This window comes from Arvicanthis niloticus, chromosome 3, assembly GCF_011762505.2.
Source record: "Arvicanthis niloticus isolate mArvNil1 chromosome 3, mArvNil1.pat.X, whole genome shotgun sequence".
NCBI classification, from domain to species: domain Eukaryota; kingdom Metazoa; phylum Chordata; class Mammalia; order Rodentia; family Muridae; genus Arvicanthis; species Arvicanthis niloticus.
In genome coordinates, this window is record NC_047660.1 from 42519663 (window position 1) to 42537499 (window position 17837).

A 17837-nucleotide genomic window follows, 5' to 3' on the forward strand; every position below is an offset into this window, starting at 1 on the left:
GTGCCCAACCCAACTCTCTCTCCGTGCTACCTGCTCGCTGATGTCAGATGTGAGAAATGGTTCCAGCACTAAGTATTTGGGGACGCCACTGCATGGTACATGAAGGATACAGAACTTTATAAAGTAGTGTAAATACTGTCGACGACCATATTACTAATTACTGTTACAGGGTGCCTGATGGATGACAGGTGCTGTGACTGGTAGATGTCCATTTCACATGGGAAACTAAGGCACACATCAGATAAGTAGCTGATGTTCACACACCTGGAAAGTAATGGTGCCAAGATGCACCCCAGATACTCAGACTCTGGGGTTACTAATCTACTTGCCTTGTCTGCCCCTTCCCTGGGAATTGGAACTTTTCTTCTGTATGCTAACACCCTTGGCTGAGTGCCATGTCCTGGTTAGGGGTAGGGGGTGTCACATTCTGTCTTCCATCTTTTGTTATCTTGATTCTGGGTTGTGTTCTTCCAGAGGACAGTGACTGTCTGCTGCACCCAGTGCTTAATTCACAGCCTTAGATGGACCTTTTCAGTGGGGCCAGTTGTGGGTACGCTGACAGTTTGTATTACCTCAGTGGATGCTTGTTTCTTTTGCACCAGATTCTGGTAATTCTTAACTGTATGTTTCCTTTTTGGAGTTATGTAGCAGCAAAGCTGAACCTTTGGGCTAAACATGGGCATTGCTGAGACACTTGGAGCCCTCGGTTTCATTTGATTGAATTTATTGAGCTGCCACGACTCTTTATTTACCAGGTAGTTATTGGGAATCTATTATAATGGCAGGTTTTGACTTAGACAACAAGGTGTAAAAATGATTAAGAGTGGTTCCTGCTCTCTCACAATGGGAGAAGGAGAAGAGGGCCAGGCATGTAAAATATGTCAAGACACAGCATGATAAAAAGAGGCCCACAGTTGAATCTATCTAGCCTTGGCACTGTTATATGAAGTGTGGCCTGCAGACTGGTAGCACTTGCTTAGCATCTGTGGGGCCCTATGTCCAATTCCCAGCACTGATAAACAAAACAAGACAACCCCCCCCAAATAAACAAAACAACAACAAAATAATGTAGTTTCTCAGGCTCTGATCAGAACCTACCCGATCAGAAACTATACACTATGACCCAGCACCCTCCGTTTAAAGTAACTCTCTGGCTCTGCTATTCTTCTAGTGGTTGGAAATTACTACCCTGGAAGGTAACATTCACAGGTAGGGTTCAGGAAAAATGAATGGTGGAAGACCTTCATAACCTGATTTCTATTTCTATCACAGAAACCAAGACTGAAACCAAGAGAAACAAGACGAGAGCAGACCCAGCAATACTCACATGCATACAGCAATTAAATAAGAAAAAAACACTGGGTTAAAAACAATCTTGAAAATAAGCTATGTGAATGAGGTGAGCCTTACCACCTCAACTCTGGGTTTCATAGTCTGCATGGCCCTTCTGTATATGGCTTCACGTTAACTCTCTAAGGACATCTTTATAATCACTTGCAGGAAATACACAGAAAGAAGGGTTTGTGCCTCTCATCGAGCTAAGCTGACTGGACACAACAGTGCTGTCTGAGGCTGCGGAATGGTCATGTCAGTTCCATCACCAGGCAATGGGTATTAGCCTCTGCAGGCTGTTGTGCTTGGTTCTGAAGCAGGTACATGCAGACGCTTGTATGGACACCTGAGTTGGGGATCAGCCTATCATATCTGGCCTATTCAAAATGGTTGGAGTGGTGATGGAGTACCCTAGGAAGACTCTGAGAACCTGTCATTGATTTGCGATGATCATGTAGGGTGAGGCCCCAAGCAAAGGGTATTGAGCTGGGCTCAAAAAGCAGGTGGGATTTGCAAAGCAAGCAAAAAGGATGACATGACAGATGGAGCAAGCTGAATTATCAATAAAAAAATCTAATTATTTAGAATTTTTAATGAATGGTTCACCTAGCTGAATTTGACCTGTTGATTAAAGCCATTTATTCAGGCTAGCAGGCCAACGGTAATTCTGCTTTTAGCAGGGAACCAATTCGAATATTGTCATATAAAAAGGTACAGGACTGACATGTACGTGGGCGAATGGTGGGGGAGGCAGGGTATTAGACCTACATGGATATCGGGTTTTAAATTTTGCACTCACAGACCTTTTTCATAGTTTCGAATCATCATTCTGAAAGCTGGCGTGGTAAGGAATCGCCTGTGCAAATTAGATTGCACGAGCCTCATAAACATAAGTAGCTCATCAGCATACATGGACCAGTCTGGAAGCTGTCCAGACAGAAAAAGCCACTCAGTAATCCTCCAGAGAGGCTGACATAATAGGAATGACGTGATGCTGAGTTATCAGGCCACGGACCTCACCACAAGGGCAATTTCAGAGACATGAGGGGCTGAGGCATGGAGGATTTAGGGGATAGGGTGGGGGATGGAATAAGACAGAACAGAAATTTGAGGGAAAAAAAAATCAATATAGTGTTCCATGGTTGGTGAAATGCTTTAAGAGATCACTGTGTTTAGAGAGATGGCCCACCATGTACCTGGGCAAAGGGGCTTATCATAAGACTCCTGAAGACTCTTCCCATGGTCACAGGGGGCCACTGCTCAGAGAGTGTGACAGGCCAGGACCTCCTCTAGACTCACAATGGACATACTTTTTAGAAGCAACAAAGCAATGTTTCTGTCTCTTCCTTTGGACAAGTTTCTTTCTGAAGCTAGCTTTTGCTGGCCACATCAGGGGCCTGCAGGGGATTCACATGGCATGACATGCTTTGCTAAGGTTCAAAAACTTAAGAGCTACCGGTCTGAGGTTCACAGCCTTCTTGAAGATTTGATGAAAAAGCTCCATCTGGCTTTAAGCTCTTTTTGTCTCTCAGGATGTCTGAGATGGAGGGGAGATGAAGCTGCCGCTGCTAGCTGTGAACTTGCACCCCAGATAGGTCTGAGGGGGAAGGCTTGGGGAGGGGCGTCTCCAGCTGAGCACAGACTGAGTTTGAGGCTGGAAGGAGGATTGGAACACACTTCATTTGGTAGTGGGTCTTTTAGCGATATGTACTTCCAAGTGACAGCTGTGTAGTTTCTTCCGTGAAACCCAGTGGTGATTTCATTTGCGGACTGACAGCTGGACGTCTTGCCTTGAGTCTAATCACCCTTTCTTTGGTTTAACTTTACACATGAAGTTTGGATGTTGATGCAGCTGAGGTTACACCTTTGCTGAAAACAGATCTTGTTGCTGGAGTTGGCCGGGAGCCAAGAGATGTCAGCCCTGTGGCTCTGCTGCCTGCCAGGATGGATTCAGGAGGGCAGAGGAATGGTAGATGGTGAAGCCATTTCTGAAGGATCTTTCTGGTCTTCCCTACCTTTCCTTTTCTATTTCTTCCCACCACTCGACCTACTTGTTTTCTTTATTATCTTCCTATGCATTTCCTGATGGAATGTCACAATCCGTCTAGTCATTCAGGAATAGAAGGAATGAGGTCAGAGGAGCAGAGAGATAGAGCTGACATTAGCCCATTATGGCGTTATGGACCCATCCGAGGAAAGTCAGGCAGTGCTGAGCAGGAAGTCCGAGTGAAGACCAACTTCAAGGGTGGGAGTTCAACCACATTCCATACCTTCCCCTTCCTGGTCTCAAGTGGTCAGCAGAAACTGAGAGCAATGGAGTTCACTATAGAGCATTTACCACTCTAAGAAATAAATGTCAACACGCAGAAAGCCCCACGACTACTGAGCAACCTACAGAGCTAGAGAAAGTGACCTTGCCCACTGCTGCATCTTACTCCCCACTGTTTTCAGACCACTGATGCTGGTAGCTCCCGAGAGTCTCCATGAGACCCTAGAGCAATTCTTTGCTTCTGTCCACCCTTTGTCTCCTGAACCTGTGTCATGCCACAATACATGGGTGGGAAGAATGCTGTGACAGAGCCCCCTAGGTTGTATGGCTTCAGAACCTATTACCTGTATTCGAATCATGGCTGTATGGAATATATATGCATCTCCTGTTGATGCTTTAGCCCTTACAGGGAAGGCTTGGCTATAGTCATGTTTAATTTTCTATTTGTGGTTAGAACTTGGTATTCTTTCAATGAATTTGAGCGCTCAGCTCCATTTACTCTCTTGGACAAGCTTTGCTGGGGTGATGGCTCAATTCCATTAGCCTTGGTCTGCAATCAACATGGAACATGGGCTCTGCACTTCTTGGCCATGAAGAAGGCCAGTCTACAGTACACGGCTCCAAATAGCATACCTAAGCATTGTTCTTCTGAATTATTTATGTCGTATATGTGATTGCCTTTCTCTTCAAAGTGCAAATATTCTTCCTTCAGAAGTCCTTCTTTCCCATTGAGGAACTCAGCGGGTCCTCTAGGAGGTAATATCCAGATAGCATTTTGGGCTATTTATTTAATCATTTGCCAAGAAAAGGGGTGATCTTTAATCTGTCTAAAGACTCCATGGATCTCCTTTTATCCCTAAATCCTAACCCAGCACCAAAGCCTCCACTTATAAAGTACTTAGATGGTGGCTGAATTAACAAATACATTGTTCCAGGACTTTCACTGCATACTATCTGTGACAGCAAAAACAAATCACCCTTTAAAGTCCCACAGCAGGTAAAATAAACTGGAGTACACTGGTAGCAGGAAACATTAGGTCATCATTAAAAATCATATCAAGAAAACACATTTACTAACACAGGAGAAATACCTATGACTTGTGTAGAAAAACCTCTAAAAATTATCTACATCATATGCTGTAAATCCTGGTAAATGAATATAAATGTATGTGGTGCCAGTGGAGAAAACACACAAAGTGGAGACACTTACTTCTGAGTGCTATGGTTGCAGATGCTTATCTTCTGCTTTATAGTTTCTGGCATTCCCAAGTGTTCGTTAAGAGGTCAACACTTTATGACAGAAGCCTCCATGTTTATGTTTGTTTACATGTTTGTATGCAGACTATAAAAGCTATCCATCTTCAGTTGTCACATTTCCTTTTACAATGAGTAGAGAGACCAGCAACCCTTTTATGGGAAGCACATTCTGTCTTCAAAGAGGCCTGTGCTCTGTTCTTGGCTTCATACACACAAGCATCTGTGGCGTGTCTGACCATTTCATATGTGCAAAATGTATTCCCTTCCCTATTGTCTCTAACCCAGTCAAGGAGAAGAAGGTACTTTAAAATCTCTTTACTCAGCCTGCTAACGACACTAAACATGTCTGAACTTGGCTATGTGTTCCAGATCCAATGCATGTCCCAGAACGGCATGGTGAGATTCCACACCTCTCTCTCACCGGTCTAATGCCTAGCAGAAAACTAAGGGCTGTGGAAATCATTATGAATACTTAACGTTCTAGGTAATGAAAGTAAACTTCCATGGAGAACCATGGTTCCTGAGTAACATACAGAGGTGAAAAGAAGTGATCCCTCCTGGCCCAGCGGGAACGACCTACTATCAAACCCCAGCTTCTGGCTCCAGCTGGGGAGCTGACATGCATGGGCAGAAAGCTATTCTATGTGGAATAGGACCATTGCTGAGAAGTTGGCTCTGTCCACCCTCAACATCAGCACCCAGTCCAATCGATCCTTCCTCGGACCTGTCGTGGCTTGGAGGGGCGGTGTATCAATAGATTCCTATTGCCAACCTCAAGGATGCTGGGGTGAGATGTGTGTGCTTCAGGAGGATTATGAGCTTCCTAGCAAACAGCAAGCCCTACGGTCAACTGTCCGCAGATAATGTGAGCCAGCCGGAAGAGGATTTCAGGTAGGTGATAGGCAGACAGGAAGTGAAGGAGTGTCATCAGAAGAACAATGGAAGGAGAAGCCATGTCTGAGTGTGACCTGTAAACAGGGTCAGATATACATATAACAGTGGTATGTGACAATTCTATTCTCCACCTCCACTTCTAGCCTCTAAATAACAAGGGTGATCTAGGAACATACAGACATGGGTCCATCTCTCCCTGAAGGGGAACACAGTGGCTACTTCTCTAGGGTTTTAGAGCTGTGTGTCATTTATCACATTGTGCTGTGACTGCCTTCCTCCATGGGGCTGGTTCTTCCAATAAACGTCTTCTAGAGTTACCTAAGGCCCACCATTGCCATAGGGGTATTGATCTGAAGACACAGGGACCTGATAGAATAAAACAAGACAAGCAAGTTTGGAAGGGTCTGGCACATGCCCATGGATTCAGTGCTCTCTCTCTCTCTCTCTCTCTCTCTCTCTCTCTCTCTCTCTCTTCTCTCTCTCTCTCTCTCTCTCTCTCTCTCTCTCTCTCTGTGTATTGTGTGTGTGCCTATACATAAGTATATATGTACCATACACATACATGTGTGTATCTTCACAACACACTCCAGAGCCTAGCACAGCATACGGCATGGGAAACTTGAGCTCTGTTGGTACCTAACATATAATGACCCTGTCAGTATTGGGCAGGAAAGCACAGTAGCACTAAGATGTTAATTCCATTTCAGAGGCAAGAAAACCAGGCTCAGGAAACCACTTGGAATTGGGGCCATCAGTGGCAGAGCCAGTCAGCATTGAAACTGTTTAGCACCTAGACCTGCTGCTAGCTCCTGTACTCTGCTTCCTCCTGCTATTCCTCGTGAGTATCTGTGGGTTTACAGAATGAGTGGATGGCAGAATGTGTGGGAACACAAACTGGTGGGGGAGGGGGGGCTACAGGCCAAGGGCAGCATTAGATGGCCAGAAAGAGGAGAAAATCAAGGGAGAGCATAGAAGAGCCATAGTGTTTTTCAAGGGTCAGTCCACACTGGGATATGACAGAGCTCGTGGGATGGGATGGGCAGGCAGGGGAAAAGCCTTTCTATACCACTATTCTCTTCCCAGCTTAAGTCAAGTTCTCCAGGGGCTAGGCCACTGAAAAAAGCATGGGATCAAACCTAAGTTGTTCTTTCTCTTGAGATAATCACCCCATCTTCCAAGGGAGCTGTCTATTCATTGTTTAGGGTACAGTATATATGCACTTATCAGGAGTTTACCTGAATCAAGACACTTTGACACTAGGCAATGGACTGGATACTTACAGGGTCTTCCTCATACATACCATTAGAACACATGGCTAATGGTGGCATTCTGCCACTGTGTGCTAACCCTGAGGAACGTTCCCCGTGCTGTATCTCTTCCACACCCCCCTCACATCTGTGCTCTGACAGGTCTAAAGACAGCTCCAAGGATTTACTTCCTTAAGGAGACAGTGTGAGAAACTGAGCGGTCCTTTTCCTTTTGTGTTTTGTTTTATAGTTGGGTGGGAATGCTGTTGTGCTTGACAGCAGTAACCTTCAGCACCACCCATTAAACCTCCTATAGATTGCCAATGATTTCCTTAACCTCCACATGGGAGGGAACTGAACTGTGTACACAGAGGGATGTGGGTGGCGGCTTTCCTGGAACAGAAACAAGGATCTGAGGGAATGTGTGCATGAGAAGCATGAAGACCAAGTCACTCTGTGCCCTGCGGGGTTCTGCTGCCACTGTGTGTCATATCTCCTGACTGGCCCTGTGTTTCTCCCACTCATGATCCAAACACAGACATGCCTGGGCAGGGATGCGGCAGTGGATGGGTCATGAAGAAGATATAGGATGAGAACAGATGCTTTTGTTTAAATTTAAGATTTTGATATCTGTTACACACAATTGCCGGGGACCAGGCAGGCCAGACACCCAGCAGGCCAAAGGATATGAAAGAGCCTGAGAGTGGGAATCAAAGGAAAATTCTTGGCTTTGCTTTGTAGGAGAGAAAACGGAGTCTGGAATAAATGAGATACCCAAAGATACAAGAATTATGGCCAGTGTTAAATTGGGTGCATAGGAAAAACTGGCCTGCCTATCTGCCATCAACATATCCAGATCTGAATTCAAAGATCCTGTAGAATATTAGTGAGTGTGCTAGAACTATTAAGTTTTCTCAGACAGCAAGGCCTTTGAGACTGATCTGTATGAGGCTGAAGTGGTTTTAAATTTTCTTGGGAACACACTACTAAAGCTGCTGATATGGGTACAGGTGTGTCTTTTTAAGGGAATATCCACTTCAGGACATCAAAAATGCCAGGCCAGGTGTCGCCCAGATTCAGTTGGTGCCCCATAAAGTGCAAATACAGTGAAAAAGTCACATGCTTCTCACAAGTGGGGTGGTGGTGCTAAGTGAAAAGCAAGGTTTGAGGAGCCTTTGAGTGCATCTGGTGGCTCACCGGAGTGCAGCTCTCACACTGACCTCTTAAGTGCAAACAGAGCCACAGTCTAAAGCTCCCATCACGAGTCATGACACAGCTACCAACAAACACAGCAAACAGGAGATGAAAGCCAGGTTCAAGTGCGTGTTAATCACAGTGTGATTAGCCAAATGTAGGAGGGTAAAGACCCAACACAGGCATGCGGCATATGTACTTTATTATATGTGTAAGTGTCTAACTGCATGTACCTGCACCTCAGATATGCTTGATGTCTGTGGATGTCAGAAGAGGACATCAGATGCCCTGGAACTGGAGTTACAGACAGCTGTGAGCCACCATGTAAGTGTTGGAGACGGAACCCAGGTCTTCTGCAAGAGCAGCCAGCCCTTTGAACTGCTGGATTATCTCTCTAGCCAAATACACTGTATTTTTTACAAAAGCAGCTATCACTTCTCACAAGAATACCAATTAAAGCCTGTGTCAGTTCACCCTAGAACCATTGTTAATGAATGATAATGTGTAAAACCCTGGCCCCAGATATAAATGATTACAGCGAAAACAACCTATACATCTTAACGAACCTCCTCTGGTTCACAGCTTTCCACCTCATACTCTGCACGAAGTTCGACTCTGCCGAAGTCCTGCCTTCCGTGTCTCACACCATCAGGACAGGCGAGAGGGGACTCACATCTGCTGAGTATGTGTGCCAGGTCAGGTGTTCGTGTACTCTAGTGGTTCTCAACCTGTGGGCCATCACGACTCCTTGAGGGGACAAGCCACCTGTTCACAGGGATCGCATACCAGATACCCTGCATATCGAATATTTACAATACGATTCACATCAGTAGCAAAATTACAGTTATAAAGCAGCAATTCAAGTAATTGTATGGTCGGGAGTCACCATAAGAGGAGTAGCTGTATTAAAGGGTCACAGCATTAGGAAGGTTGAGAACCGCTGATGTATTTGGTGGCTCCCTTACTGTAAGTGCACATGAGAAAAGTGAAGTTCACCAGGGTCAAACAGTCTGCCCCAGACACATGGCTCTGGGTGACCATATCGGAAATATATGATCATATACATATATTACATAGGGCAGGTGAGTAAGAGACTTCTTTCAGACAGAAAAGATATTGCTATGAGCTGTTCAACTTCACCCTCTAACGCCCAAACAACTGTCGGCTTCTTTGTTTTTACACAGCTGGAACAGATGGACATTCAGGGGAGCCATGGAGAGGAGACATAATTGCAGACAGGAAAAGAGAAGGAGAAGCAGATAGCTCAGCCCTGGAAGATATGGAAAGAGCCCAGTCTGCCAGGCAGGGAGATGTCAGGGCGGTGACTGGCACGTGCTATCTGGCTTCTCAGATTACTCACTCTGGGTAGGAGCCGAGGCTCTCTGTCCTGCTTGGCTGGAACTCCATGCTCAATGGTCACTTCTGAGCTGATTGCAAAGTCTACCTCATGAGGCCTGTACACATAAATAACTGTAAAGTCTAAAATCCTGCCTCCAAAAGAACCTATGACCTCAAACCTGCCCTGTTTACAATGTTCAGTGAATAGTAAGTGAACTTTCTCAAGGCGGCCTCAGGGCTGAATGTCTTGATAGGCCTGTTTCTGTGTGTATCATCCAGTTCAATCCAGTCAGTCCCTGAGTGTGTGACTTCCTACTCAGAAATCTCAGGATTTCAAGGCATCCGCACATCCATGGTTTTATTCCTTTCTCAGAGGAACCCCAAGGGAAGGGATTCCAGACCAGGAAACAGGCCCACTGCACTTTGTCTAACTTCTTAAACCAGATAGCAGCTTCCTTGGAAGACCCAGGATAACTGGCTGGAAGAGCAATGGGTGTGGAAGTTTGGGTTGAAAAATGTGGAATCCTGCAAGATAGGATTCTAAAAAGGGGTAATGGGTTAAAAACGTGGGCGATGAACTGTGAGGATGGGGAAACAAATGGTCCACGTGTCCTGCTTCTGCCAGTGCGGACAGGGCTGTGTGGCCTCTTTGCTCACCAACAATTTATCTAATCTACTCACCAAAGCCAGCCAAGCCCCACATGTCCAGAGAGCCTGCTCTCATTAGCCAGCGTAAAAAGCAAGCAAACAAGCAAGCAAACAAACAAAACCCCCAAATCTCAACATCTACATGTTAAGGCTGCCTAGAGCCTTGACTCAGTACAATATTGTGGCAAGGTGTGTGGGGTGGGGTGGGGTGTTTTATGCAATGTGGACCTACTTATGTCCTCTGCATTCATGTACACAGGGCTGAAAAAGTGCCTTCCTCTCTCCAGTGTGACCCTTTTCACCTGCTAATTTAGTCTCTCACTAAACCTGAAGACTGATTTTGGTTAGGCCATCTGGCCAGTTTTCCCTCCTCTCCTCCAGGTTTTCTTGTCTTCATTCTCCAATGCTGGGGTCATGAGCACACATGGCCATGCCTAGATTTTGGTTTTGTTTTCATTTGGGTGCTGATAACCTGAACTCGGGTCCTCACGCTATGCAGGGAGTACTCTTACCCACTGGGTATCTCTTCTGCCCCACAATGGGTTTTTAAGCAAGGCGTAGCCATGCTTTGCAATGAAGATCAGAAAGATCACGTAACCTGTCGAACTTTGAGGAAATATGTCACAGAAGTCTGGGGTTTGAACTGTGTTTCCCACCAGCTGCCTCATTCTTCCAGACATGTTACAGCCTGTGCTCCTGCTTTCTCAGCCTGAGAGCAGATAGCAGGTCTTCTGTCCCTCTGGTATCCCTTCCCATGCCCCCTAGAACTCAGGCGAGCACACCAATACAGTCCTCTATTAACTACCCTATATTTAAAAGCCGTCGGGTAGGCATCTCAATGAGGGAGATTAGGCGCTATGATTCTTAGGCTTTCTGCTGCATGTAATTAAAACAAGAGTGAACATGAAATATATAATTTCTTCTAGTGCTGGCTTAATCAGGCATTCATTACCATGTCTGATTCTGTGTTTTGTGAAAAGGACTGCTTACTAGGCATTTCCTGTGAGGAAGCTAATCAAACACAAAACAGATATCGGGAAGAGTTTGGAAAGGACAAGAACACAGCCACCAAGGCACACAGAGGGACAGTTCTCCACAAGGTGTGTTACTCCATCCCAGAGCACCAAACTTCCAAGGCGCTATTTTCTGGAATTTGGGTATCTAAGAAACAGTAAGAGAAGAAACCATGGCGCTAACCAGGATTGGGTACCATTATAAAGAAGCAGACATGCAATACTACTGGTTGGGCAGAAACCAAAGGCTGGAGCACTCTTAATGGCTGTGCTGGGCATGCAGAGGTGTCAGAGACCTCTTAGCATGACAATCATTTGTCATCCACGCTGACAAGCAAATGTAATAGACACGAAACACGACATAGCATGCTGACTCCTGCCCATTTGGCTTTCCAACACATGTTGTTTTGGAAAAGTAAAGGTCTTGAGGGAACCCACTGCAATTAGAATTTTTGATGGATATTTAAGCTGAATTTTTTGGTAAACAAAGGTAATAATAATGGTGAACATCTATTATATGATATAGAATATGATAATATTACCAAAGCTTATATTAAAAATCTATTGAATAATCTCAAGCCAATGAGACCAGGGCTTCTGACTTCCTTTATGATACAAAGTGCCATGCCCCTGGGATTCAACCAACATCCAACAAGAAGCGCAAACACCAGGTCATAGTACCTACATTTGCATCCTCGTGACTATGGCCGTTCGTCTCCACCAAGTCCTTGGTACCTTTTAACTGCAACATTTAAAGAAAAACAACAACAGAAAAGAATAAGCAAGTATATCCACTAAGCACACATCATCTTGTTAACTCTGCTTCATCTGAGGTTGTGTTTTATAAAACTTCCAAGGACAAACAGATGGAGCAGATAATTACAATGAATCTTATTGAAACAGCTTTGAGAGCAATATTTTACAAAGCTCGAGGGCTGGCAAAAATAAATAAATAAACAAATGAAAATGGACCTTGGTCATTATTTCTTAAGCAAGATTACAAAGCCGTTCTATAGACATGAGATATATAAGACTGGTTCTTCGGAATACTAAATGGTTTCATTTCCTGGTGGGATTGCCGTTAATTTAAACCCTGCAGTGTTTGCGAGTTGCCACCAGCTAATGGACGCTATGCTAATGATCACTGGTGAATGACCAGCTTCTAGCCACAGTGCACACTCCTGTACTGTCACAGACATCCTCCGTGAGGGCAGGACTGAACAACTGACATTGGATAACAGGAGGAGATACTTTGTGTCTTTCAAGAGAAGAACCAGAAGACATCTTTCCTGTCATGGAAGCTTCAGAAATTCTTTGGCAAATTAGATTTTTAATGACACCCCCACTTTGCTTCAGGAAAGCTTTGGAGTCGACATTCATCTTGTCCTGACGCAGGGCAGACCTACAGTGACAGAGGCAATGGATACGGGAAAGCTGGCCTGGGCCCAGATGACTTTTCTCTTAGTTTGTGATGCTCGGGCAGCAAAGTCAGTCAGTGACTATTTTTTTTTTTTCCTGCCCAATGGAAAATGTTTACTATGGGGAAGAATTTAGTAAAATCTGGAGGAAAATAAAGTTGTATATGCTGCCATGCTTTATTCAGAAACATTGGTTCTTTATGGCTATTTGTACATACTGAAATTTTAAAAATCGGGTTTTTTAAGGTTATCCTCAACTTTTGTGAGAAAGCCATGCCAAGAGAGGGGTTTTGCTACAGGGATGGGGACATGAGGATTTGAGTGTGAGGTAGCTGATGATGGATCTTAAGTGGTTTGGCGCATTGCCACATTAACCTAATTAGGCCCAACAAAAACTTGTTTCCTCTTTCTTAGGGCTGTATTATTGGTGGTTGTATGTTTAACATATGCAAGGGTGTGGCTGTAATGCAAGATATAGGAAAGTGTGAACAGGCACACACCCACGCCACAGTGATAGGAACACTATCAGAGTGTATAAGAATAGTAAACAGTAAATAGTAAGGATAGTAAATAGTATCCTTTCTGGGCTTAAAATTTCTTATTATGGAATTCCTTGTCTTCCTTTTTAGTCCCCTTGCTGCTCATCTCCCTCTGTCTGGTAATTCCACCTGTGCATGTGCGCATCTCTCTCTCTCTCTCTCTCTCTCTCTCTCTCTCTCTCTCTCTCTCTCTCTCTCTCTCTGTGTGTGTGTGTGTGTGTGTGTGTTCACATGCCTGTCTGTGTGCGTATGCATGTGTGCACATGTCTGCCTGGGTATGAATGTATCTTTGTGTGTGTGTGTGTGTACATACATGTCTCTGTGTATGTGTGTGCCCGTGTCTGCGTGCATGTGAGCACCTGTGTGTGCATGTGCACATGTCTGTATGTGTGCCTGTGTACACATGTCTCTGTGTGTGCATGCATGTGTGTCCATGTCTCTGAATGTGTGGGAATGGATATGCCTGTGAGGGGCATGTATGTGCATGCAAATATGTCTATGTGTGTGTGTACACATGTCTCTGTGTATGGGTGTGCATCTCTCTCTCTGAGCATGTGCATATGCATGTGTGCACATGTGTGTATTAGCTTAGGAAGTTTTGTTCTTCTGCAGCAGAAGGAAAGAACTATTTGCATGAGGCCAATGTGCCTTACATGTTTACCAGCACACACATGATAGGTGATGTGATATCCTACCCTGTTAAATGTGCTCCAGTCTCCCCAGTGTACATTGTGCCCCATAGCTGCTCTCTTCTCACTTCCCTTCCTCCCAGGGAACTCCTGCAGGCCCTCTCCTTGCCATGAAGGCTCGTGGTCTTGCTCTTTGCTTGCAGAGCCACTCTCCATGCCTTTGGTCTGTTGTTCTCCCCTCCCACCCCCCTCAGCTAGAGATGGACATCTCCCCAGGTCTGGGAGACATGGGTTATGAACTATACTCTAAGCATAGGATGATCTCCTCACTGCCAAGGAGATGAAAGGCAGGAGTCTGTGGAACTGGTGGACCTAGAAACCCAAAAGTTGTGAAACAGAACTGAAGAGCACAGAGCGACCCTGCCCTTCCTGCATGAGCAAAGCCTCTGAGGATCTACTCTCAAGACCTAGACTTATTAGGATTCCCAGTCAGAGGCAGCTGTTCTTGGTAGCAAAATGCAGAGTGGACATATGTTTTCACGTCCGTGTGGGTGTTTGTGAAAGCTATATCTATGATGGAACTAAAAAGATCTTCTCACTTGGAGTTACTCTATACAAATCCAGAGAATGACTCATGAGGCTGTGCTCGGGTATGTGGGAGGGGCCTGTGTTGCTCAGAGGCAACCCACTGCATGTGTACTGCCTTCTGCATGGCTGGTAGGGATGGCCGGGGAAGGGTTTTCTGGCTAACTGCTCAGTAGTAGCAATGATACAGGTGCATCTGGCTGCTGCGTGTCGCTGGTCTCCTCGGGCTCAGGTATTCTTGGTGCCTTTGTGTAAAAAAGCCATTCATTTTACATTACCACTGAGGATGGAAAAAAACACTTTTATTCCTCAGTCATATTTTATAGGTCTTTAGCAATTTTGGTTGTTCTGTGTTCTTTTTTAAGTGATGGAGAGTGAAATGTGATGCTTCCCAAGCACCTGTGCTTCCTAAGACCACATACCATCAAGCCTCTCCTAATATATTCTGCACAATTCATCTCTTTTGATAAGTGGGCTTAAAGCTTAAATCAGAATACAGGATTTGAGTCATCTAGAAAAATAAGAAATGCATGACAAGCAAACCAGTGAAAGCTATCTAAAACACAAAACAACAACGAAACAATAATCTCCAAAAACAGAACAACCCAAACCACCAAGGAAAAGAGCCCAGTCACAAAGCTCTGTCTGTGTGGTCCAGAGCAAATATGGACTTTGCTTTAATAATGTCGAGATGAGGGTGGTGGGCATCCCAGGAGGAGGCATTGTGAATGCTATCAGCCTCAGTTTTCAGCTCTAACAAACATATCCTAACCGATGCAGAGTCAGTCTCTGTGTGTTGTTAATAGTTATAGTTATTTTCCGCCACATCCATGAATGTTTCTGAACGACCTAACATCACTTTCTCCTCAGAAGGTGCTTCTACTTTCCCTGGAAGGTAACTAAGTACATTTGTACAATTCCACATCAATTATGAAGTGACTGAGTCACAGCTGACCAAAACATCTCCTTTGAAGGTATTTATATGGTATAAAGTTCTCATAACTATATCTGCATAGAAATTTTTAAACAATCTCTATTTTGGTGGACAAAGGCTGGGATCCCCATCTTTGGTCCCTTGACATATCTAATTAGCACTCCTCACATATTGGCTGGAAAGTACGTCCAGGGCACCCAGGCTTCTCCAGGAGAGACAGCAGAGCTTGGACTTCACTCCGCTGATCCATCTTCCCCTACCGTAAGACAATACTTTTCTACGCACTTATCAACGTCAGCCTCCGCTTCTGTATCAGAGCCAGAATGAAGTGATCGGCTTCCCAGACTGCAAACGAAAAGTCTGTGGCTCACCAGGATCAGATAAGTGGCCCGATGCACAGGAAAGATAGGTTTTTAATGTCTCTCTCCATCAGCACCTTTTATCCACATGTCTGTAGGAGCATCGTGGATTATGCTAAACTCATTTCCCTTGCTCTTAGACGTAAGAGAAACTACCTGCTTACTTTGAAACGTGGCTTCAGTGGTTTAAAACGTTATCAAAAAAAACATTTGTCTTCTGGAAGAAACAGTAAGGGAACTTGGGTGGGCTCAGATCATCAGAGTAGATACAAGGGGTGAGAACAGGGAGGTGGCTAATGCCATTATACATTCCACACAGCAGAACTGCTGAGAGCTGGGAGCGAATGCAGGCTGAGTCTCCCGCAGGCCTCCTTCAGCCCTGTTTGTGTATGTGACTCACTGGCCTGTGTGTGTCTGCAGTGTCTGAACCAATTCAGAGATCAGAGCAGATTCTTGCTCACGTACCTGCTCCTGGAGGACTTTCAGCAATGCTTGTGTGTGAGACTGTTCCTCCTTCGCCTGCTCCAATTCCGACTTTTTGTTGTTCAGTTCCTCCTGGATGGCCAGCAACTGCTGTGAAATCAAGGGACAGTTGGTGTGAGGGGTGGGGCCAAAGGCCAGTGGAATGTCAGATGTTCACAGTAGCCTCCAAACAACAAGGGTTTTGTTTGTTTCTAAACACAGAGGCCTCATACAAACATCAGTTAACTTTTGTGATAGGTTTCCCCACATACGGTAAGGAGCATTGCAGTTTTGGACACATAAGTAGGGTGTTTTATGATACTGACATGGGATCTTTGTAAAGACACCATTATATTCCTCTGTCCAATGAGTATTTGTAAAAATACATGGAATCATGCTTATGAAACAATCCAACGGATGAAGCATAAAAGGCTGGAGAGATGTTTCTGAAGTTAAAACCCAGATTTGGTTCCAAAGACCCACAGGGCAGTGGATAACAGTTTAACTCTGGTTCCAGGGAGTCCAGTCCTTTTTTTCTGGCTTCCATGAGTATCTGGATATACACACATACATACCTAAAAAATAAATCTTGAAAAAAAAAAAAGCTAAAAATTAAGACAAAGCCAACTTGTTCAGATTTCCTTGATTTCCACATTATAGTGAAGCTAGCTTTATGGCCATCCTGTGCAGCTATTTCCCCAAGTGGCAGGAGCCACAAAGGCTCTTTTTACTTTCTCCGTTATGACGGAGATGTTTTATTGGATCAGCAGGACAGAAGTCCAACTGCAATACATATATCAGCTGAGAAAACTGCTGATATAAGCTGTCAAAACACTAAGCTACGGCCTACACCGCAATTTTCAGGCAGGGCCACTGAAGGGATTTGGTGAGACTTGAGCCCTCCTTGCTCTGTCAATTGTAACTCATCTGGAGGCGGCTTAGCTTGTCTGCCCGAAGCCCAGGCCTGCCCTGCACTGGTTGTCAGAGGTTACCATGCATGCAGGCTAGAGAATATATCCAAGAGCTGCAAATCAGGCCCTGGAAACAGCGATATCTATCCAAAGCCTCTTGACAACAAAGGACCAGTTTGAAGACAGAAGAGCGTGTTTTCCTCCTGTGGCACATAATTAATACTTCTCAATGGATATGAAGGGACTGACTCCAGCATCAGGTCACAGAGCAGTTGCTAACCACAGAATCCAAGGTACCCCCCACACTGGATTTCTCATGCTTATGGCCACCACTGGGAAAGACTTCATTGAATCTTCAATACCACAGGTTTAGTGGAACTGAGTATGGGAAGTGCTCACAAAAACTAAACCAAACAAACAGAAACAAAAATAACTCCCTACCCAGTACACACACACACACACACACACACACACACACACACACACACACCATGCCTTCTTCTGGACTTGTTAGTACAATTGCCTATTTTGAAACTGTGTATAGGTTTTAAAATCTCCCTTGGTTTCTCTATATAAACAGTGATTTCTCTCACAGTTCAGTTCCTCCTATTGTGTGACTGTGGCTCCCTCTGACAACTCACGAGCATGAGCTGTGTATCAGTGGCCTAGAGCACAGAGACATGGGGGCCCTTCAGGTCCTGTGGTGTACAGAGATGCAGGTAAAAGGCAGTAGCAGCAGTGGGCTATGCCCCGCTCACTCTATTCAATGCTGGCCAGAGGACAGGCCGAGGTTACCTTCTATTCTGAT

At 44.9% G+C, this 17837-nt stretch overlaps 1 protein-coding gene across 6 annotated transcripts in view; it reads right to left on the reverse strand.

Moving 5' to 3' along the window:
• Positions 1-17837, reverse strand: part of Enox1 (ecto-NOX disulfide-thiol exchanger 1) — a 547589-nt gene that overhangs the window by 41723 nt on the left and 488029 nt on the right. For 5 of the 6 annotated variants that reach the window (XM_034498830.2, XM_076930694.1, XM_076930693.1 and 2 more), the window contains exons 15-16: positions 16122-16229; positions 11878-11934 (exon numbers count right to left, since the gene is read on the reverse strand). In XM_034498830.2, coding sequence (XP_034354721.1) covers positions 11878-11934; positions 16122-16229 — 165 coding nt within the window. The remainder of the gene's footprint in view (positions 1-11877; positions 11935-16121; positions 16230-17837) is intronic. The other variant, XM_076930695.1, reaches the window with a different exon arrangement.